The 25,235-nt window shown below is 34.9% G+C and overlaps 1 protein-coding gene across 3 annotated transcripts in view; it reads right to left on the reverse strand.

Annotated features, from left to right (window-relative positions):
• The window catches only part of IPO11 (importin 11), a 209,479-nt gene that overhangs the window by 99,580 nt on the left and 84,664 nt on the right, over nt 1-25,235 (reverse strand). For all 3 annotated transcript variants that reach the window (XM_032404353.1, XM_032404355.1, XM_032404354.1), the window contains 6 exons: nt 22,170-22,203; nt 21,619-21,659; nt 20,143-20,259; nt 15,468-15,581; nt 10,018-10,133; nt 900-976 (listed from right to left, as the gene is read on the reverse strand). In XM_032404353.1, the coding sequence (XP_032260244.1) occupies nt 900-976; nt 10,018-10,133; nt 15,468-15,581; nt 20,143-20,259; nt 21,619-21,659; nt 22,170-22,203 (499 nt within the window). The remainder of the gene's footprint in view (nt 1-899; nt 977-10,017; nt 10,134-15,467; nt 15,582-20,142; nt 20,260-21,618; nt 21,660-22,169; nt 22,204-25,235) is intronic.

Consider the following 25,235-nt stretch of genomic DNA (forward strand, 5'->3'; position numbering starts at 1 on the left):
AAATAAATTATAGTATTCTGCAGACTGAAAAAGAATCATAAAGGCCCATAAACAGCACTGTATACAATCTTTATATTACTCCAAGAGAGTTTAAATGTGAATATCCACTGGTAAAATCCCTCACAAAACAACTCTATAAACAAAATATTATGTTTTTTAAAATATAAGGTATTACATACTTATGAATGGTAGGTGACATGTAACAGGAAAGTATTCTCTAGTATTAATTATCATCAGAAAACATGTTCAGATTGGAAAAAAAAAAACCTAATTAGATCTCATCCAAGGTGGCCTAAGAGACTAAGGCCCCGCTCCCAGCACAGTGTCCAGTTCTCCCATCCCATGTGCCACAAATGATGCTTCTAGAATATTACGCTTCATGATTTTGCATCTCTATACGTCAGTAATACTTAAACAATAAATATGATTTGCCAATATTTAATAGTCTTCATGTTGTTGGTACCTTAGCTAAATCAGAAATATGTACAGAGCTCATTTGTGAACAAGTGACAGCATAAAATCATTTTGTAAAGGAAACTGGGTAATACCATGGTATACAGAAGCAGCTTTACAATACAGTCTTTTAAATACCTTATAGAACCTGCTATGAAACATAAAAACTTTACCAGGCAAAGTTCAAACTTAATATGGAATTAATTTTCCAAGAACACTTTTTTGGTTTTAGTTATTTAGTAAATTTAGTGTCTACTCTTTAATAAGCAGAAATGGTTCTAAAAAGTTATATAGAAACATACCTAAAAACTATTAAAACACTATTAAACTTGTTTGTGAATACGAGGGACTTCTGTAAAAATGGAAGGTATAATTTAGTCACCTATCAGGCCCCAAATTATCACTGCATTCAAAAACAGTATTGTGTTTTACACTTTCACACATACCAAGAAGTGGGGACATATTCTGAAATATACGAAGCAACTCTGGTGTAACACTTGGGCTGTTTTCCAAAGTCACTAACCTAGGAAGAAAAACAGATGATTAAGTCTCTTTCTATAACCATTAAGCTGTTAACATTACAACTTATTAAAATTGTCCCATCTAAAGAAGAAAGAAAAATGGACAATACACAAAGTTATGAAAGTTATCTTTCTAGGAAAAAAATTACCAAATTTGTCAAAATTTAAAACCCATCTATAAATCATATATTATTATTTCTATATACACAGCAAAAATAGTAAGGGAAGTAACTACATACTAAAATATTTACAATAAAATTATAATGATAAAGCAAAAGCATGATTATCGTCAAGGAGAGACAAAAATTGCTTTGTTTTTATTTTTCTGTCACATGTTATTCATGTGTCCTTTCAAGAGACACTGGGAAATATGAAAGAACCAATGTATAAAAAATAAAATATATATGGGTTGTGGTTTATCAGGGAAGTGTGCAGCTGGTTTACCTCCTCACTCCCCACCCAAGAAGTTAATGGAGAAAAAACATGATTGTCAAAACAGCTGCAAGAAAAGAGGAGGGGATCCTATTCAAAATCTAACGTTCATTATCAAAACTATCCTATTATAAACAGAAATAAGTCCTTAATCTGGTAAGAGGGTACCTACCAAACACTCGTAGAAAACACACCTAATGACATTTGACACCATTCTCTTGGAAAAACACAATCACACCTCAAAAAATATCCTCTATTTTTTATCTTGTCTACCTTCACATCTATTGAGTATATGTATGGAGGGCTCCTCGCATGATATGCCAATTAATTAATAAAAGACACAAGGGTGAGAGGAAAAAGTTAAACAGTCTTTATTCACAGAAGATATGACTGATAGAAAAGAGAGGGGGAAAGAAGTACTTTAATCACTAAGAGACTTCAACAAGGTTGCTGAATATATCAATACACTGTATATAAAAATCAGCTCAATTTCTATATATCAAAACAAATACTTAAGATTTAAATAGATCTTACTCTAAGAGTCACTGATATAAAAATCCAGCACCATAAAGATGTCAATTCTCTCTAAATTGTTATACAGAATCAAAACTTCATTCAAATCCCCACAGGCTTTTCCCTAGAAATTAGAAAAGCTGAGTTCTAGAATGATTTGGAAGGCAAATGACCAAGAACAAACAAGAAATTTGCCAAGAAAACAAAACATATGGGGGTTGGGGGGGGCACTTCTTTTACCGCATATTATGGCTTACTATAAAATCAATGTATTTAATATCGTAAACAGAGTAACACAAGAAACAGACCTGCTCCTTTATGAAAGAGGCAGCTCCCAGGTTAAGAAAAGGCTGGACAATTCAGTCACTGGTGGTGAGCTACTGGGCCTCTACCTCACATGAAATACAGAAATTAATTCCAATTTTATATGAGAAGGATAACGTCAGGAGAACATAATTAGAGCTTTAAGTTAAAGAAAGATTAAGGAAAAAGAGATAAATATGACTACATTAAAGTTAACGATTACTGTGTATCAAAAGATGCCTCAAAAAAGTCAAAATGTGGGGCGCCTGGGTGGCTCAGCCGTTAAGCGTCTGCCTTCAGCTCAGGTCATGATCCCAGGATCCTGGGATCGAGCCCCTCATCGGGCCTCCTGCTCTGTGGGAAGCTTCTCCCTCTCCCACTCCCCCTGCTTGTGTTCCCTCTCTGGCTGTGTCTCTCTCTGTCAAATAAATAAGTAAAATCTTAAAAAAAAAAAAAAAAGTCAAAATGTAAGTCACATACTGGGAGAAGATTGTTTCCAATACATATAAATGAAAAGGGAACAGTCCAAAGGAATATAAGAGGTTAATAAAAGACAAATGTAGAGAGCACATGAACCAGCATTCCAAAGAGGATCCATCCAAAAACTGTCAATAAACCGGACTATAAAAAATACAAAAAGATACTGAACTAGTAATCAAGAAAATGTAAAATATAAGCAAAACAAGGTACAATTTTACCCCTACCAGATTAGCAAAATTTCCAAAGTCTGACATAACAGGTATTGGCAAAGCTATGAACAATGAGAACTCTTGCACACTGCTGGCAGGAGGAAGTTAGTCTCATCACTTGAAAAGTAATTATCATCTGAAAAAGTGAAATACGTATATGTGCACATACCTATGACCTAGTGAATAAGGTCTCATACATCTGCATACATTGTCATGTACAAAATGTTCAGTTGCATTATTTGAACATCAACCACAATGGTGTATATGAATTGTGACATTCATACCCTTAAACTCATCAATATGGATCAATCTTAGAACAGGGAGCAAAAAAAAAAATAAGCAAGTTAGAAGACAAGCTATAAAATTTATATGAAGTTAGAATATACTGTTTAGAAAGACACACACACACACACGTGATTTTAAAAACATTACAAGAAAGAAAACCAAGGAATGAAAACAAAAAAAAACTGGTACAGTGGGTCATCCCTGAAATCAAAACAGGAGAATTCAACAAACATGCCATACCATGGGCTTCAAAGACATTCTTACTATCCCATTTCTTAACGAGGGTACAGGAAATGGATTTTCATTTTATGTAAGTTATAAATATTTACAAATAATATGACTTCCCTATTAATCTATGAACTATTTCACAAATTTTATTTTATTTATTTATTTTTAAGATTTTACTTATTTATTTGACAGAGAGAGAGCACAAGCAGGGGAAGCAGCAAGCAGAGGGAGAGGGAGAGGCAGGCTTCCCGCTGAGCAGGGAGCCCGATGCGGGGCTCAATCCCAGGACCCTGGGACCATGACCTGAGCTGAAGGCAGACGCTTAACCGACTGAGCCACCCAGGGGCCCCTATTTCACAAATTTTAAATGCCAAAATTTGGAAGAGGAAGGGGGACACAAGAGAAACCAGCCACCCCAAAAATGAAGTACGTGCCACATATACAAGCAATAATATTTTTAGACACTTTAACTCGGATCAACAAGAACAGGATTTGATTCCATTTTTAAAGAATAAAACAAAAGATTTTAAAAATTTTATCCTATTCACCTTTACAATAACAATGAAATCAAAAGAAAAACCACAATCCAGTCACGATATCTCAGTGAGAAAAAAACTGATGGGCATATTCTAAATCTCAGAAGATGTTTCAAACTCTGTCATTGGATCCAAATTAAAATTCCATATGAATTCTTCCCTCCCAATGTCATTACCTTAGTAAAAAGACATTCAGGTCATTGTCACTCTCACTACCTATGCTCGTTTCCACAACACAAGCCATAGTATTTTAAAAAGGAAAAAAATCTTGAAAAGTTTAAAGTACTTAAAAATAAGATGACATAGCATTTAACTCCAACTTCAAATCAAGAATTAGAAAGGAAGAAAGAGAGACAAAGTCAAAGCACTTAGGAAAGAGATAAGTTACTATTCTGATGAATAATTAGACAAAGTTATATGTACCAAATCTTTAACTAGAGAAATGTAAATTTTAATGTTACCCTTCCACAAAAAATATAGGAAACATGGAGCATCAGGTAAAAAGACAGGTGTATCAATTCAACAAATAAGTATAAGAGCATGAAAGTTCTTTTGAGGTAAAGCATCTCTGGTTAAGTTAAAATACAAAATATAAAAATTTGAACTGTATATGAAACACAACTAAATTTCAAACAGAAAAGCTAAAATGTAAACACTGAACAAAGACAGTTAAGTCAAATCTAAATAAAGTAAACCATATGATGATATAGCAGGTAAAATTTAAATGCAAAATAAGTAAAAAGTGAAAAGTTAATCAATGAATACATATATATTACATCACTTGATGCTTCATGAAAATATTTTAAATTTTAAATACTGTGTTTATTAAATATTTTAACAATATACAAAAATACCAAAATTTTGTGCAGTGAATAATATCTTTTAAAAGTTACAGATCAAGAATGCTAGAAATAGTTTTCTGATGGTGATGGGCAGGCAACTGTAAAGGAGCTTTATATCTTGTCTCTCCACCTATGGTATCATCACGGTTGTATAGTACACAGGATAGTAAGTTTGATTTAAATTCTTAGCTGTGTATTATTTGCACTACTTCAGTTGTATCATGTGCAATGTCTTGACCAAGCCTATGTTTAAACTCTGTAGAGTATCATTTTATACATATTCCCTGCTACAGAATTTGTATTGCTTAGCTCAACAAGAGATTGTCTGCATGGAAAGATTAATAGCACTGATTAGCTTTCTAATATTTTGCACTTTTTGAAATGTTTTTTTTTTTACCTGATTCTATTTAAAAGTTTATGAAATACTGAAATAAAACCCTATTGACCAGTTTAAAAAAAAAAAAAAAGAATGCTAGAAATAAAAAGGGACACTGACACAAGAAAACTAGATGGGTATTTTAATAAACCAGTGTCAAAATTAAGAAGTAAAACACTGATTTGAACTATACAACCCACTAGTTAGAAAGAATAAAATCTGCATCTTTTATATCATCATTACTATTGATATGAATATGCTACAAAAGCAAAGCCTATAGTCATTAAAATTCATATTAATTTTTAAAAAATTGAACAAGTGATATGTTGTATTTACAATGCAATAAGTCCAGACCTCAATCATATACTTTAGTACCAGCAAAAAATAGATGAGACTGAGGCAAAGGAGACATTAAAAATCCATAATGCTACCACCAAAATAAAAAACAGGACATTATATATCAAGACTTTAGGGAAATAGGCAGTTATAAGCCAAGACAAATTCATAGCTTTACATGTTTTAGCACTTAAGGTGATAAAGTAACAATTTTTTATAGCTTTAAGAAAATATACCCAGCTAAGTGTAGGAAGTAAAAAAATCTGAAGGAGAAATAAAGTAATGAAAGGATAGAAACATAGGAAAACTCATAAAATCTAACATGTACTTCTTTCATATTTATTAATAAAAAGAAAAATCTCTAATAAATGTACTTTAGAGGCAAAAGAAAAATAAAACTGCAAATAGCAGAGATAAGGCAAATGTATGTAAGGTTTTTTTTTTTATTAGTATCTTAAGGTATTAAGTACCCAAATTGTAACAGACATGGAAAATCAAAACCCAAGTATGTATAAATTAACAACTAAGAAACAACTTCAGAATATTACCAAACTATGAATGACTCCCCAGCCACTGCCATGAATCCATTTTCAGTTCCCTTTATTACTAAATTTTCAAATCATCCAAAGAGTTACTGTATTATAGAGATCACTCCAGTATGAAAAAAAAAAATCACTTTTATAACTGGTAAATTGGTAAAAGAAACATGACACTGATATGAAATCAGTATCACAAAATATGGACTGTCAATCCAACTCATTTATAATTAAAGGAAAAAATAAAATCTGATAAAATACCAGAAAATAGACTTGTATGACATTTTAAAAGTAGAATTCACCCTAGCAAGAAAAGTTTATTTCAGGAAATCATTTTTTAAAGAGAGAGGTTTTAGGGTTTTTTGTTTTTTTTTTAAGGTTCTAAATCTCCTAAGTGGATGGCAAAAGGCAATCAAACCAGTTTTTTGGTTTTTGTTTTTGTTTTTAATAATGAAGAGCATATTACAATTAATGGTATATAGCTGATGCTTATTGTTGACCAGTCTCCATTACCCTATGTACTTCCTTTAAAAAGAAGGAAAAAATACTAGCCCTTTATGCAGGTTTGTTCAAATGCAAGGTTTGTTCAAATTCTGCTTAAAAATATTTTATAGTATTACATGTTCATATGAGGAAAGAAGAAAAAATAATTACCGAATTGAGTCTCAGAAGGTAGGTCAAATGACAAAAACTTAAAGTAAGTAGAAAGTGGAAATGATAAATATAAGAGCATTAATAAACAGAAAACAAAAATACAACAAAGAGAATCAAATCCAAAAGTTGGTTCTTTGAGAAGACTAGTTAACACTGACAAATCTCTAGCATGTTAGATCAAGAGTGGGGGAATAAACTTTACGGGGAAAAAACCCCACATAATCAGTCGGAAGAGTTTTACTTGGTATATATGACCACAAACATCTCTTGCTACTGATTATCCCTAGTAAGTTCAAATTCCCATTCTCCAAGATAATTATTTTACATCTCTTTTCTCCACAAATCCCTCTTATCTTATACATACTTCAACTCCAGCCGTTAACACTACACTGATGGCTACAGTTCACATTTAGTTGAGAAAACGTATCTATTTGATCGAACACCTTCCCATCTCATCCCACTATAATACAAAAATCCATCTTCCTGCCCCCAGTTAAAATGGATGAAGTATCCCTGATGCTATTTAAACAAACAAACAAAAAAAAAACCCTACATAGGCTAAATCCCATCCCTTCTTGCCTCCAATTTTATCACTCCTGAGGCTCATCCATCCCTCTAGACCCTGCATCCCCCCACACCAGCCAACTGCTGCCCAATTTCTACACTCCTCTTCATAGTAAATGCTCCCGAAGTTGTCAATGCTCACAGTCTGTACTTAAATAATTTCAATTCTAACTTATTCTTACCACTTTACTGAAACCCCTCCTATCATCTCCATGGGCCAAATTCACTTCTTTGTACTCCTCTAACAAGGATAATCAGCAACATTTGACATAGCTGACCACTCTCTCTTTCAGGAAATATTCTCCTCTCTTGGCTTGGTCTTCCTGCTCTATCACTAGACAGCTCTTCTCTGTCACCTCTGATGTGACCTTGGAATCTGGGATTCTGACTGTTCCACACCTGCCCTTTCCTTCCTAGGCAATCTCAATGATTCTCGGGCTTTCAATGTCATATACAAAGTGCTAACCACTTTACAAACACTACCTCATCCTCACAACAGCCATGTGAGGTAGGAATTATACCTCCTCATTCTACAGATAAGGAAACGGGAGTTTCACAGACAATGATTACACACCTAATGCAGTGGTGTAACCTACATCTGATTCCGAAGAGGTGTTCTAACTAAGAAAAATATATGAAGAAATGTGTACCCTGGTTCGATTTATTTATTTATTTATTTATTTATTTTTTTTTTTTTTTTTTTTTTTAAAGATTTTATTTATTTATTTGAGAGAGAGAATGAGATAGAGCATGAGAGGGGGGAGGGTCAGAGGGAGAAGCAGACTCCCTGCTGAGCAGGGAGCCCGATGCGGGACCTGATCCCGGGACTCCAGGATCATGACCTGAGCCGAAGGCAGTCGCTTAACCAACTGAGCCACCCAGGCGCCCCAACCCTGGTTCGATTTAAAGAATCTTAGCTACGAAGCAATTTGGCAAAACAAAAACAAAAGCAAAAAAAAGTCACAAGTACTCTAATGATTTCATTTTGTTTACATATAACTAAAAAGACCACTATTAACAGAGCAAGTACTTTTATTATTACCTGCTCAGGTAATCCTTAAAAAAATTTATAGACCTGGGGCACCTGGGTGGCTCAGTCGTTGGGCGTCTGCCTTCGGCTCAGGTCATGATCCCAGGATCCTGGGATCGAGCCCCGCATCGGGCTCCCTGCTCTGCGGGAGGCCTGCTTCTCCCTCTCCCACTCCCCCTGCTTGTGTTCCTGCTCTCACTATCTCTCTCTCTGTCAAATAAATAAAATCTTTAAAAAAAAAAAAAAAAAAAAATTTATAGACCTTTAATACACACATTAATATACTAAGTCTACTAATATATATACATATATGCTAATATATTGTTAAGTATCTGAGTCTATCTCATTACTATAGCTAATATTTTTAGTTTTTCTAATAGTTAACATCATATAGATACATGTTTACAGAAATGTGCCAGAGACTAATGTTTTAATTTATAATCTAGAGTAGGGTTTGGCAAACTGTAGCTCATGGGTCACATTCAACCCACACCCTATTTCTGTAAATGATGTTTTACCGGAGCACAGCCATTTTATATACTATCTGTGACTACTCTGGCACGAAAACAGCAGAGGTGAATAGTTAGGATAAGAGAACACATAGCCTGGAAAGCCTAAAATACTTATTGTCTGCTCCTTTACAGAAAAAGTATGCCAATAACTGATCTAGAGTGCTCCATCCTGTACAAATAAAAATATATGAATATAAAAGGATTCAACACATGCTAATTTGCAATCAAACCATCCAAAGTCGTTTAAGTTCAAACAACATAACCCAGAAAATATGAGAAACCCAACTTGTGAATTGAATATCTACCTGTTTTAAAACTGTTCATGTAGTATTCTGCTATAGATCATTAATTTATAATTTGCACCAATTTCTAAAAATCAAAAAAATGTTCATTCCTAAACATCTAAGAAAATACTAAGGCAGGAAGGAATGAAGGGAGGAAGAGAGAGGAGGAAGAAAGGAAACCAGAAATGTTCACTTTTTCTATGGTTATTTCTGTGATTTTCATTTTTTAATTTCAATAGTTTATATATCAGAATGTTTAAGCCTTTCCTGTATTATAATTGGCCCTGCAGAAAATTGCTGCTATGCGTAAGATAAGCTTAGTAAAGCAAAAGGATTTTCTATGTTCTGGCACAGTTCCTCACATAGTGGTCAGTTACTACAGGTCTGTGGTACAGAGCCACCTCAGAAACAGAGTTTTTCCTTTTTACTTTTCAACATGACATACTACTCACTTGGTAAAATAATTAGTCAAGTCAAGACTAAGTAGCCTCAGCATTTGGGGCTGAGGTACAGTATCTCAATACTTACTGGGTAAGGTAGTAAGAGGCTGAAAAATAACTCAACACCCCCCAAAACATCCCATTTAACAGGCTGCAAGTTTTAAGTCATTTTTAGTTTTGAAAATTTATTGCGCTCTCCCCATTTTACATTTCAAATTCGCAAATATTAAATGCAGCCAAGTTCTTACTGAAATTTTCCCTTTGAACTTTGACTACTAAGAGCCTACACTGAGTGACAGCTGCCAAGAACAGATGGAGCTATTATGTTACCCAGTTCAGGGAAAGTGATTTCATGTTTTTGTTTTTAAATGCTGAATTTTTAAGCCCTGTTACATGACCTTTGCTTTATTGGCATGAGAGTATGGAAGGCCGGGGCGGGGGGGGGGGGGGGGGGAATCCAGGGTATCAAATTTTTCCTCTTACCATAATTCTAAACCATCTTCCAGAAGATAAACATGTGGAGGCTGGGAAACATCTGTACTCAGTTGAATAACTGGGAGCAGGAAAGGGTACAGGTTCTTGCTGTCTGCTCCTAATCCCTATGGGAAGTATAAATAAAACTTAACATAAGACACTCTAAGATCCCACCCCCACCAAAAAAATAACCTATCATATAAAAAGGTCCTAAAACAAACTTATAAAAAATAAATCAATCAGATTTTCTGGGATGGTCCTAACTACAGCACTACTAAAACAAGGTTAGTTCTGTTTACAACTGAACAGCAAGTAGCAAAAAAATACTATTCAATTGCCTAATGGTAATAAAACCATGTACACCAAGGCTATAAACACCTGTTCGTTTTAAGAGATTCCACATATAAATTGTTTCTCTTCTCTACTTAAAAAGTACTAACACTGCTATATTAAATTCTATAAATCATCTCTAAATGAACCCAATCAAAATGTTCATCAGTAAAATAACTGTATCATAGTACATTCATATTCCAGAATACTGAGCAGCCAATGAAAAAGGATTAGGCATGGAATGAAAACAACCTCAAAAATAATTACTAACTGGATTTAAAGGGCGCAAAAGTGTGTGTATAACAATTGCACAAGGTCCAAGAATTTTTAAAAATATCTACCTATATGCATATGAGATATATGCATAAAAATGTTTCTAGGGAGCATATAGAAAAAATTAACACTAATTAAATATGGGAAGGGGAAAAGGATGCTGGAAGAGGGTAAAAGAGATTCTTTGGTTTTGTAAGCTTTTTTTTTTTTTTTTTTAAATGAACAATTTTTGCTCGTATTACTGACCCAAGAACACAAAGATGGAGGAAGAAGAGGGGGTTTTATCTCAAGTTCTAGTTTGCCTAGTAACTGTCTTACAGAGGTTGACTCAGGGAAGCACACTAAGTCTAAGCGCTCTACAAGAAAATGAAATAGATAAAAAGTCAATTTCTAATCCATAATAATCTCTCTAATCTGATAAACACAGAAAGGAAACCAATAAAGTATCAAACACCTCCCTTATTTAGGAAATAATTCAAGTATCAATACAGTTTATAATAAATTACAGTGCAACAAAATCTACATGTATTTATCTTATACTCAGTTCCATCTTTATTAGTGGGGCAGCTACCTCAGTGGAAATACATAAAGTTTAATCCTTCAAAAAGTTTGACCCCTTCTGTAACTAAAAATCAGTTGAAAGACCTTATTAAAGATGTTTTTAAAGAAAGAGGATTATTAAAATGTCACAATTAACAAAGTAGTATACTGGATTTTAAAATTTAGTTTAATTTCAGTCTCTACAATTCAATCTTTAACAGAACAACAACACAAAGAACATTAAGATAAACCAGTCAAGTTCATTTTTATTATCAAGTAGACTTAAAATTTCCTAGAAAACTTAGAATCCATCTACTTACTTAGCACACATCAATTAAGCACAAGATGCTAGCTTTAGACATATCAAAGTAAGCAACTGCTAAACATGTAAGAGTCTCTCGGGTCAAAGCCTGAAGACATTCACCTTTGTAGTCTAATGGCCTAAAGAATGTGTCCAATCCCAGATATTCAGCTTTAAATAAATTTGAACATTCTCTTGGCCCACAGTTATAAACTACAAAACATTGTCTGCAACACTATGAAATAATCACAATAGGACATTGTGTATAACACTACAAAAGCTCAAAAGTAAATTCAACAGTTATTAAAATTATCAGAAATGCTTCAAGGGGCAGAAATCATACTATACTATCATTACATAAGACAAAAGGGAAAATGAGGTGAAGGATACTCTGTACTATCTTTGCAACAGCCTATGAATTTATACTTATTAATATTTTTTTTTAGGTTAAGGGGAAAAAAAAAGAATACCCCCTAAATATTGGCATTCCCCAGGGTATTGTTTTTGATTGCCTTCTCCTGTGCCATCTGCATGCTGAAAATGTCCAAATCTGTTACCTCCAACCCTCAATCTCTGAACTCCAAACAGAGTGAATAGCTACAAGGACATCATCATCCAGAAGCCAGCTCAAACTCTTAAGCTGACCACTGAACCAACTCACTGTCTTCCTGAAATTGGTTCCTCTCCCTGCATTTCCAAACTCAAGTGACCTGAACCACTATCTACTTAGTGATAAATCGTATCTCAACCACCTCCTGGTTCCTCTTCTTACTCACCCAACATCTAAACAATCCTTCATTCTGTCTAGTATTTTTCAAATCTTTTCCCTTCTCTCTATCGCATTTACTTCAGATCTACATCATCTCCTTCATGGTTAACAGAAAGTCTGCAACTACTTTCCTTGACCTTAGTTTTACTCCATTCCAAACCTTGCCCCCACTGGCGCCCTGATTACCTTTTTATGTCTACGGCCATACCACTCTGAACGCACCCGATCTCGTCTGATTACCTTTCTAAAATAAAAATAACACTCCTTGCTCTGAACTTCAGGAGATGTTCTTTTGGTCTTCCTGACCCTAAAGCCAAGCTGTGTACTATGTCCCAGCTACACCAAACAGCATTAGCAATACTATGTTAACATCCGGAGAAAGCTGACAGATTTAATGCATGCATTTACTACTGTTCTCTGTCAAGAACCACTGAAAGAAACTAGGAGGATGTGCCTTAAAGACCTATAACCATAAGTACAAAGACAGCATAAGAAAAATAAAAGCTGGAAAGACAAGTGGTAACTGACTTAGCAAACTTGGAAAACCAAGGAAAACCAAAGCTCGAAGCCAGCAGTAAAGTAGCGGCAAGAAGCAGCCTGATTTACATTACAGAAACACCGAAAGAGTCAAAAACTGGTAGTACGAGGTACTTTGGTTTGGGAAGGGGGAGGTTAAAGGTCAGGTACGAAAACTAAGAGGGCCTCCAGAAAGTGTTCACAAAGCAGCTTGATGCCAAGATTTCATGCAAGTCCACAAACAAACCAGTGGCCCTGTTAGATCGATAAGATAAAGCAAATGCTCTCAAGACAGTGAGACAGGGAGACACTAGGTAATCAAAAGGAGCGATACTATATGAGAACAGGGAGCTGTAAACATGCAAGATGCAGGAAACTGAAAGATTTTTTTTACTGAGGAAAGACCTCAAAAAATGTGGATCATCCCCTACAAAACAACCCAGGTAGATTATATCCTAGAGGAAAAATTCACAATTAGTAAGTTTCCCATACATTTTCAACACTCACAATCAGCTTTTTAGTGCCCTAAATTTATATAGACAAAACGTTGATGATTCTTGAAGCTGGGAGACAGTTCCCTAAGGATGACTGATTATACTGTTCTTCCTTTTTCTGTGTACGCTTCAAATTTTTCACAGGTTAAAAAAATTATAATAATAACAAAAGCAGGTGGTCAAGGATCGAAGGATGATCTCTTTAGTCAGAGACTATTAGTCTGGGTTCTCAGAATATAAAAAATGAAATGAAAACAAAAACATACAAATACACTAATGTTTCCCTGTTAAGTTTGAAAAGCTCAAGGATGGCAGTGTTATCTACAAAATGCAACTTAACAATAACCCTTAGTATAATCTCATATGACTGAAAAACACATTTTAAGCTACAGTCTCAACTTTAATATTAAACGTTGTATGCCTTCTTCAAGAAGGGTGGATGACCACTTGGCTGGAAACCTGCACCTTTGGCCTAAACAAAAACACAGGGTACAGAACAGTCATGATTAAAGGAAAAGGCCCTACACTATACTCTATAAACATTCCCTGTAGGTTACTCTGGCTTCCTAACACTTCCTGAGGTGACATTGCCTAAGGAGACAAGAGAAGCTGGTTTTTTTCACACCTCGGTCACAAAACTCTCAAACTGAATCTAAAAACACATTTTGGCAGAGATATAATGCAAAAAATGTGGGATCACTCTTCGTTCTATTACTTATGAGAGCAGTAACCTTATCCTAGCCTTTGTATCCTCCTCTGTAAAAGGGATGTAATCGTCACAGAAGATCACAAGAATTAAATGGTAGATAAGAAGAGATGCTACATGAGACAGTTATTAAAAAGAAAGTGCTTTAAAAATTTTTTTGTATCACTATTCATCTATCTGAAACTGCCTTATGTAGGAATTTATAACTGTAAAACTCACCCATAAATATTCAAAAAAAGTGTTAGGGTGCCTGAGAAAGGTTTTTTAAAAACTAGTGTTAAAATGTTTTTGCCCCAGTTTTTAACTTACTAGAAAATTGTCAAGTAGTAACTATTAACTTAGCGATCTCCCCACTGGAAAATCTATCATACTTTGGGGCAAGGCCAATAAAAATCACTTGAGCACACCTGGATCCAGATATTCTCAGACTTGGCATTAAGCTCTTCCCTCTCTATCCTCTCACCATCAGAATATAATTCACTATACCCATTCAAATGACACCTACACAGTCCGGTTCACTCTGAAATTTTAGATTTTTCTCTACCCTCTGCACAACCTCAACACCTCAAAGTCAAGATGTCCAAAATCATATTCACTCCTTCCTTCAAAATTAAGTCACCTGTTTCCCTACCTTCCCAACTGATGAAAGGGAAAATTTTTATTTTAAATCACAAAAAAGGAGTGAAAATGGAGAGTAAATTTATGCAAAAAAGCCCTGAATACCAAGGAAAGTGCATGGAAAGTACAATGGACTGCACAAATCATGAGTCTATCCCCACGGGAGACTGCTACATCCACGAAAGAAAACGTCTTTAAAACCATGAGAGACTCTTAACTATAGATAACAAACTTCAGGATGCTGAAGGGGATGGGGTAACTGGGTGACGGGAATTAAGGAGGGCACGTGATGTCACGAGCACTGGGTGTTATATGCAACTGATGAATCACTGAACACTACATCCAAAACTAATGATGTACTATATGTTGGCTAACTGAATTTAAATTAAAAAAAAAAAAAGTAGAGAGTATTTTCCAGATGCCAAAAAAAATCCAAAGTCAACACACAGAAGTCGTTTTTAAAACTGTTTAGATCACACATGAAAAAGACATAAAGTGAGAGGCCTTTCACTACATTAAAATAAACCACAGGCAAACAATGAATAATTAAAAAAAAAAAAAAAAAAAGCCAAAAACCCTAGAATCTTAAGTACAGAGAACTGGTGGTTGCCAGAGGGGAGGTGAGTAAGAAGACTGGTGAAATATAAAAAAGGGATTAAGAGGCACAAACTTCCATTTTTTAAAAAAAATAGGTCCCAGAGGTGAGAAGTAGACCATAGGGAATATAGTCAGTAATACTGTAATAAAAGTGTACAGTGACAGGTGGTAACCACCCTTACTGTGTGAGCACTGGGTAATGTACAGGACTGCCAAACCACTATGTTGTACACCTGAAACTAACACTGCATGTTAATCAGACTTCAATTAAATATATATATATATATTAAATTAAGAAACTGGGAAGTAACTTACCTGAACAAGATGAATAAGTGTTGTCAGAATAGCACATCTCAACATATTGTGCTCTTCACTCTGCTTCCAAAGAAGAGGCAAATACTGTACCAGACATCCTACATATGGTCGTATCTATCACAACAGAAGTAGGGGAAGCAAAAGAACTGTATTAGGAAAGAAGGCAATTTCCTTCAAGAAACAATGACACAACACTATTAAGTCCCAGGCAGGAAATATTTAATATTTACTAAATGAAAGGTATTATGCATATATCTTTTTAAAGATAAATCAGATCTTACCCAGAGACATACAGCTCTATGGTAAATATTTTTAAAGAATTTAAATAAGTACCAGATTTACTGCATGAATTAAAATTTAGGAAAACAACATAACACAGCCAGGTATCTATAGTTTAAAAGAAAATGCTGCTATATCCTGAATCTTTTTTTAATAAAACAGCTTACCTAACTAGCAATACCACTGTTTTAGAAAGTTGGCATTAACTCATACATTTGACAATTATCTGGCGGCACCTTCCAGAGAACAAGGCAGCAGAAATAAAGAATGTAAAGGCAGACGTAGAGACCCTTACACTGAGAACAGTCAGTAGGATGACAAAGGTGTACGGGAGGTGCAGCGAGAACCCTGAACAAAATCCTTTATAAAGGACACAATCGTTAAGACCACAGGAATTAAGTTAACCAGTTTTAAAAATATACCCTAAGACACAGTACAGCTTGACAGTGAGTTTCTTAAAAAATAAAACGGATCTACACTGAAGCTGGACAGTGCTCCAGTCTCTCGGTTCATGGTTACAGTATCTGCAACTGCTCTGATGACAGTAAGCTTCGTGATAAACAGAAATACCAGGCCCTCACAACTTCAGTAATATCTTTTTCAATCCCATGGATTAAAATTAGAAACTGTTCCCCAAAAAAGTGAGAGTTTCCTTTTTTTTGCTTATAAAAATCATACACTAAAAGGGTAGTAGATAATGTGTAGAATTTCTTGCCCCTTAGGATACGAGGGAGGCTAGAGAAAGACAAGAAGTTAAATGTTTGCCCAAATATTTCAGTGAGATAAAATTGAAAAAAATATTATGAGACTCTTTATTATGTATCACCTTACTTTCAAATTTTGACTCATACTATTATTTACTGAGCACTTAATCTTGCTAAGTTCTATCTTAAAGATCACTCCAATTAGCTTTCAAAGCAGGACAATTAGTATGTAAAACCACAGGTTTCAAACGACTTGACTCATTCATACTTAACTAAAAACAGTATATAACAGCATATTCTACTGACACAGAAAATAAACTGATTTTGGTTTTGATATTCAAGTGAGAACCCTTTCAAGGAAGGGCACAAAGGGAGTATATGCTATTAATTATAGATAAGGTAGGAATTAAAATCCAAGTACCTAGGTACATTTGCAAGTCATAAAATATTTACACCCCAAACTTAGCTGTACATTTGAATTTATGATGTTCTAAATTAAAATTAATGCTTCAAAAACAGAATTTCAATAATCACCCACAGAGTTACTGTTGCAAAACACATCCCCCAAAAACGGGGGCAAAGGGCTGGGGATTAGCAAAAAGAGTGAGGACATGAGAGTCAAACACATTGCCTTAGGCTAAAAGGGAGGAGGTTAAAAAATACATTACTGAGACAACTGAGGAAACTTGTTATGGACTTGATATTAGATAACAGTACTAATTAATGTTAACTTCCCTGAGTCTAATCATGGCTATGGTTAAGAAAAGGAGAAGTCTCGGGGCGCCTGGGTGGCTCAGTCGTTAAGCGTCTGCCTTTGGCTCAGGTCATGATCCCAGGGTCCTGGGATCTAGCCCCACATCGGGCTCCCTGCTCTGCGGGGAGCCTGCTTCTCCCTCTCCCCTGCACCCCCACTTGTGTTCCCTCTCTCGCTGGTCTCTCTCTGTCAAATAAATAAATAAAATCTTTTAAAAAAATAAAAATTTAAAAATTAAAAAAAAAAAAGAAGAGGAGAAGTCTAATATTTTGGGGTGAAGTGCCATGAGACTTGAAACTAAAATTCAAATGGTTTAACAACAACAATAATTTGTATATGCACATAGATTAAAAAAAGAGCAATATAGTAAAATGTTAGTAACTGATAAAACTAGATGAAGGATATATGGGTATTATTTACTGCTGAAATATGTCAATGAAAATATATGTAAAAAAAAAAAATAGCCTATACGTAATTCTGAAAATGGTTATACTCTATGGCTTTTTAGGGTAGGCCACTATCAACTATTTGCTCAACATCTAATAAAACACATGGAATTAAGAACATTTTCTAGACATCAGGCTATAAAAGAAACTAAACTATCAGCTTAATACAAATGAGATGAAAAGTACACTACATGCACTCATCTTTTGGCACCTCCACTCAAAAAGAAAACAGAACAGAATGCAGGGGAATACTATGAGAAGTACAGTCTTAGGAGTTAGTTCATCACGTATAGTGAGGTATCCACTTTCCTTTGTTAACATGTTACTGAAAATGTGAAAATCAAGTATGTGAGAGCCTAACAAATGTTTTAACAAGGGTTCCATCCAAAGGGGATTTAAAAAAGGAAGTACCCAATGACACCTCATGTTTTAGATCTAATTTTCACAAAATATTTAATATTTCACACAGGCCCTTTAATTTTGTCCTTTTCTTCAGAAATATGTAAGTTTAAAGAATGTCTGCCTGACACCCAAACCTGATGATCACCTATTTTTTTCTATGGACTTATGGGATTGCTGCTATGGAATAATTTAATTTTAAGTTTTCAGCTACTTTTTCAAAAAGCAGAGAAAATGTGATTTTTAAGTAATTGCACATTAATAGTATTAAGATGGCAACTTCACTGAAACTTCACAATTAAACCATTATGTGTCATCTCACTGTTGTAAGATGGCTCAAACTATTATTTATTGACAAAAATGAAATTTAGCACACAAAAGATAGATCAATGATATATAAATGAGGGAGCTGTTCAAAGCTTAACATAGGAAAGCTCAACAGACTACTGAAAATATTTTTCATAACCACTTCCTACCTGAGTTCTGAAAACAGAAAATACTACTGGATAACTCTATCTCATTATTTACTGATGATAGAGTCATCTGAGTTGCTGAGGCTATTTGTGTTCTGAAAGGCAAATATGGATAAAAGGACAAAAGCACTTCTACATTTACTAAGCATGAGGAATTTCAACCTGGGATAAAAAGATTAAGAGATCTGGGAAGATGTAAGTAAGAAAATTCATTACCACAAAAAGAAATCTTTAATAAATTTCCATTAGCCAGATGATATCTAAATAAGATTATAAAAAATGGCCAAACCTTGTTTCTAAAATCAACTTTTGTAAATGAACAACAATTTATTGTATTTGTATAATGATCTAAAGCATACTGCACATTTATAATAATTTCATACTTAGGAAACCTTGTGAGTTTGGTGATTTCAGAATTATCTTTATTATTTTATACACAATGACACAAAGTTAAAGACCTTACCGAAACTAAATAGCAGAGACAGGCACCTGAAATGAGTTTTAGAGCTTCAATTAACTATCTGTGTGATCAAAATCTCTCAATATTCTCTGTAAGCCAATACCAAAATGAAATAATGTAACTAATGTAATAAGAATCCCAGGTGCTAAGAAAATTGTAAGATAATACTATTTTTAGACACTCGGACCTGTATCTGCTGCAAGTGATTAACAGAGACTCAAAACTTCTCCTGGACTTGCATGGTGACTGCATCGGTAATTCCACTAAGATGTATGTACTTTAACAAATTCCTTAAAATCTCCAACTATTTGAGATAATAAATTCCAATCCTCACCCAAAGGTTTCTGTGAGGATTAAATGAGAAATATATGCAAATGACTCAGCACAGACATTTTTAACTTGTCCTTATCCAGTAACTGACAGCAAGTCTCATCAGTTGCTTTAGAATTGAAAAACAAGCTCAAGGTATCAGAATTCACTAAAAGATCCAGGAACACACTTCGAATCTGTGGATATGAACTCAGTTATCCTTCCCTAGTATCTCACAGATTTACTTCAGTACTTTTCAAACAAGGATATGCAGTGGTGAACTAGGATATGAGAAATTACTAGGATAATTAGAGGGAAGATTCTTGGATTATCAATTTTTCACACAAATTAGGAGAGACAGAGAAGCTGAATAATTTAACAGTTTAATAATATACCTGTTGAAAACTTTACATAATCTTTTTTATATTAAACTAAACATGTACATAATGTAGACCAAACTGTAAAACACATTTAATTTTGAAGGTAAAAACTGACCTCTGAGAATATTTGCATCTGCTGATACACGTGTGGTTATGTCCTCAAACACAATGAATTTTAAGAAGTTTTATTAAGTATAAACTGGATTTACTAAGAGATATAAAATTCTGCATTCTAAACACCTTCATATTACTGATCCCATTTTTAAATTTTAGATTTTAACTTTCTCAAGTCATTTTTTGAAAACTCAAGTACACGTCAATATAACCGAAACCACAACCATATAGGTTATAAGCATTTTAATGCATATTTTAACTTTTAAACAATGTACATAAAGCAAAAACATCAATGCATTCTACACATACTCTACTCACCTCTCTGACATTTATTTTAATGTTTTACAACAAATTTACCTGTATGTTGACTCTTTCAATCACACAAGAAAGGACATGCAGAACATGCATCTTTGTGTCACATTCTGTAACTTGCTGCAGTAGCTGAAAAAGTAGTGTGAACATGGTTTCCAAATACTGCAGGGAAACAGAAATAAAAGGGGGGGTCAGAATAGAAACAGAAATATCTTCACAAACAGAATTAAGAAAATTAAATCAAAATCTCAAAGCAATAAACAGCAATCAACCAAAACCTCAGCATTACCTAAATAACTTCAAATTGTTCAAGTTGCCAATATTTAGGACGGTGATTCTTTTTTCTTTATTATTGCTCAATGGGTCCATTTGAGAATTTAATTCATCCACAAACACAATAATGTTTTCAGAGGAAAACTGTGTCTCAACTTTGTGTTTACACTTTATACCGCTAACTAAACTGCGAATAGTGTCTCTCTTGTCTTTGCCCTTACATATATGCCTATTGCCAATCACAGAATGTTTTGTTTTGCAAATTCTACTCGTTAAAGCAAAAGGAATATCAATAACTATACTTGCATACCAGCTCTCTGATGTGGCCCTTAACATATGCTGCATGGAGATATCAATTTCTGTACATATATGTTACTCAAAGAATGGCACGATATTATTAGGAATTAGAAAACAAGTATCCCATGTCTGGCTATTAACTCTTTCCTATGTTACAAAATTACAGTAGGAATTAACAAATCACAGGATGCCAGATACTTACATAAAACAAACATGTGACCTTCCATATAGTTTACTTACTTTTAGGAAGATTTCGAAAACATATTTATTTCATCCAAAAATACCTAATGATTCTTTTACTAATGAAAAACCTGGCTCTATAAGCTTCTCCATGTATGACCTACACAAGAAGTACAGATAGACATTTTATCATATTAACTTTCTTCTTGCCCAGTTTTTTTTTTTTTTTTTTTTAAGAGAGAACGAGAAAGAGAGAGGAGAAGCAGAGGGAGAGAGAATCTTAAGCAGGCTCTACACCCACTGCGGAGGCCGACTCCAGGCTTGATCTCATCATCCTGAGATCACAACCGGGGTGGAAACAAAAGTCGGATGCTTAACCGACTGAGCCACCCAGAGGCCCCTGCACAGTCTTCTTAAGAATCAGTACTACCGGGGCGCCTGAGTGGCTCACAACAAACAAACAGATGAGGATAACCTAAGGAGTAAAAGTAACAGACGCAGATAAAATGAAACTAAATGTTTTATAATTGTGAAAAAGAAAAAAGTTTATCAACTCCAGAACAGTTAAGATAGCTAAACAAAAATAAGTAGAATAAAAATAAAGCTATGAATCAAAATTACCAATACAATTACTTCCAAAATAATCCAATATACTTTTAAATTTGGCTTTAATCAATAACAGATACATATAATTTCAGTTATAAAATAACACTTAATATTCAAAGGACATAAGCAGAAATTGTTATCAATCTTAAAAATAAATATTCTTACCGGTAGAAACTGATCTGTTCTAAATTCAAAATCATCAACAGGTAAAGAGTAGTTAAGGAATACTGAGAATATATGAGATATATCTGAATAAAATATGTCTAAAAACCAAATAAATAAGCCATTCAAAAACTACATTTTAAACTAACAAATTTTACAAAAAAATTAACAATTTAAATGTGTTGCTAAAATTCTTCACAATGAAGTATTTTTTTAAAAAAAGATTTTATTTATTTATTTGAGAGAAAGCACAAGTAGGGGGAGGGGCAGAGGGAGAGGGAGACAAATAGACTCCCCGCTGAGCAGGGAACCCAATGCGGGGCTCCATCCCAGGACCTTGGGATCATGACCCGAGCTGAAGGCAGATACTTAACTGAGTGAGCCACTGAGGCACTCATGAAGTATATTTTTTTAAGACTTTATTTTTAAGTAATCTCCACAGCCAACATGGGGCTCGAACTCACAACCCCAAGATCAAGAGTCGCATGCTCTACCGACTGAGTCAGCCAGGTGCCCCATCACAAAGCAGTATTTTTAAATTCTTTAAAGGATATTTAACTTCAGTGTTGTAGCTGTTTCAATACGGACCTAAAAAAAAAAAAGTACATTATTAGTTTTTAATAATTCTAGAGCTACTAAATATCATTAATATCAAATGGCAAAAGAATTTATTCCAAATCACTTTCTTTACTCTTTTTGTTAATATTAAAGCCACAGAGCAAATTATCATCTGGGAATAAAAGAATATTCCTCTTACAAAGAGTTGAAAAGAAAAAGTAAAAAGTCCCATCTTTCTCAGTTCCCCATAATTTATTTCAAGAGACTTTAATCCAGGGGGTGCTTCCAGGAAAAAAATAATTTGCCATAAGTGTGTAGAGGGGGTGGGACTGAGAGAACAGTACAAAGGGGTTGCCACAGGGAAAGAGAAGGTTGAGATCAGAGAGGACAGATAGGCAAATGGGCTGGGGCCGGTGAAGCTGGAAGATGTTCAGTGTGAAGAGTGAGGGAGGAGAAAAGTAGTAAGAGGAGGGGAGAGGAGGAGGAAGAACACACATTCCCATCTGCCACCTCCATTACAGGAAATCCTTGAACTATCCAAAGATATATTCCAAGATTTTCTAAATCCCAAAGTTCACAAATACACAAAGATTTGTACAAGCTCCTGACCTTCCCAAATCTTATTTTCTTCGTTTATCAGCATGTTCCCTGGGCAAATCACATCAGGACATCTTAATCTCCCCATTATTTTCTTTCAAGTGTTACCTGTGATTTGGTCAGCTCAACTGGCACAGGCTACCATACCCAGAGTTTCCACGAAAAGTAACATGAACTCAAGCCATGACTAAATTCTATATTCTACTCCGTAAAACAATATACCTAAAACATTCATTTCCCAGCTGAGAGTCATTATTTTCTTAGATGCTACACTTACTGTACCTGAAATAGCAACTGGCTTTTTCTCGGCAGCCATTTTTCAAAGAAACAGTTTTAACCATTTTACAGGAGCTTCTGAAGTTCTGAGAGGCTGATTAGGCATGTTCACCAAATGTTAAGCACTCTACTGTCAAATCCACAGATCCAAGAGCCTACAGTGCAGATGTTTTCTTGCCTGCCTTTACTTTTTATTCACTATCTCTAAAGGCAATGTGAACATTTTCAGACTTTTAAATGATGTAACAAATTTGCTGATTGTCTAATACATGCAAAGCACCATGCCAAGCGGTCTACCATGAAATGACCTAATGAAAACAAGGTATACTTGTGTGATTAAAACTATTCAATAAGGAACTATTATCTCCCAGGCACTGTGTTGGATGCTGCAGAAAAAAGCTTTAAGAAAGATCTAGTCTTTGCCCTCAGAGAACTTACATTCTTGAAGGGTACCAGACACCCAGATATTAAATAATTATCAATAAAAATGTCAAACTTGAAAAGCTTAAGAACAGGATAATCCCCTTGAGGACATGGACTGGCTGGTCATCTTTAAATTGTCATCATTTAGGGGCACCTGGGTGGCTCAGTCGTTGAGCGTCTGCCTTCGGCTCAGGTCATGATCCCAGGGTCCTGGGATCGAGCCCCGCATCGGGGAGAGCCTGCTTCTCCCTCTCCCTCTGCCCTTCCCTCTGCTTCTGTTCCCTCTCTCGCTTTGCCTCTGTCAAATAAATAAAATCTTTTAAAAAAATAAAAATAAGTAAAAAAATAAATTGTCATCATCTAGTATAGTGGGAGGCATACAGCCAGCACTGTGTAAATAATTAAATTCACAAACAACAGGACATAAAACCCCCCAAAAAGAAAAATGGCAATCAAACTGCCAGCACTCTAACCTTTAATTCTCTTGATTTTTTTTTCACGAAAGGACCACAGATGCACCTAACTCATACCCGACATCTACACAAGTACAGGAACTGAAAGAGGCATCGGAATAAAAACTGTGTTTTCCTACCTAACAAAGGGAAGTCAGTGTAGTATTACATTGAGAGGAAGAGATGAAATGGTATGAGATGACTTGCCTGCACTCTAGTTTAACTCCAAAAACAGGAAGCCAAATTAGGAGGGAAAACAAAAAGCCCACAAAGTTTAAGAAAACAGAGGCGCATTTAAAATATGACAAAAATAAGAACAAAATTAGCCATTCCTGAGCTATAAAAGAAAGAGGAAGTAATTACCACAGAGACAGTATGAATTTCACAGTGATTCATAAGTAATAGGGAAAAAGTCAAAACCCAAATTTATAGAATAAAGAGCTAGGGAATGTGATAGAAGTAGAAGAGATCTAACAATTCCTAGGACACTAATTGTTCAATAAATACTTGCTAGTAAATGCAAGAAAAGAAAAGAAAACAAAGTACTCTAAACATGACTTTTCATAGAATAAATCCCTCCGAAGGAGAATTAAATCCCAAGTATCCAGAAATGGATCCAGACTGCGTGAACTCAGCCTACGAGTCTATCCTAACTCCCGCTGAAATCTCAGAAAACTCCTGAAAATTTAACAAGCTAATTCCTTTACTGGGGCAAAGAAGTACCATCAAAGTATAAGAAACATTGGAGGGATCCAAGAAAGCATGAGAGCAAAGGAGAAATGAAGGAGAAGACACCAGAGGTCAGCCCTACTGCCAAAGAGGATTGCTATAAAAGAAAAAATAATCAGATACTCACGTGCCCTGCTTCAGTGACAGTGACCCTTGGAAGAACTGTCAAAATGACTAATCTGAATTCCACACTTGAACTAGCTCAATGCCTCACCGCTTCCACAGCCTGCCCGTAACAGTAAAGGCCATCCACACACTAAAACAGCCTGGTGCAGGGACCAGAAAGAAATGGCAGTGTCTCAGGGACTGAAGACCACCAGGAAAATGTAAATAAAGTTAAGAGGAAAGAATAAAGTAATATGCTAAAGAGAAACAGAATAATGACTTTATAACATAACTATTTAAGAGAGCCCTCCTCATTCCTGGATTCTCTTTATCCCAATCTCCCAATTCTTTCAATAAACATTATTTAAGGCTTGACTCCATGCTAGGCATAATGGATACTAACATAAGTAATATTACCCTACACATTTGTACTATTACTACTTGCTACTAGTATGCTGATTTTTTTGCTCTCCTCCACCA

Source organism: Phoca vitulina, unplaced genomic scaffold (assembly GCF_004348235.1).
Source record: "Phoca vitulina isolate PV1807 unplaced genomic scaffold, GSC_HSeal_1.0 scaffold6, whole genome shotgun sequence".
NCBI lineage: Eukaryota > Metazoa > Chordata > Mammalia > Carnivora > Phocidae > Phoca > Phoca vitulina.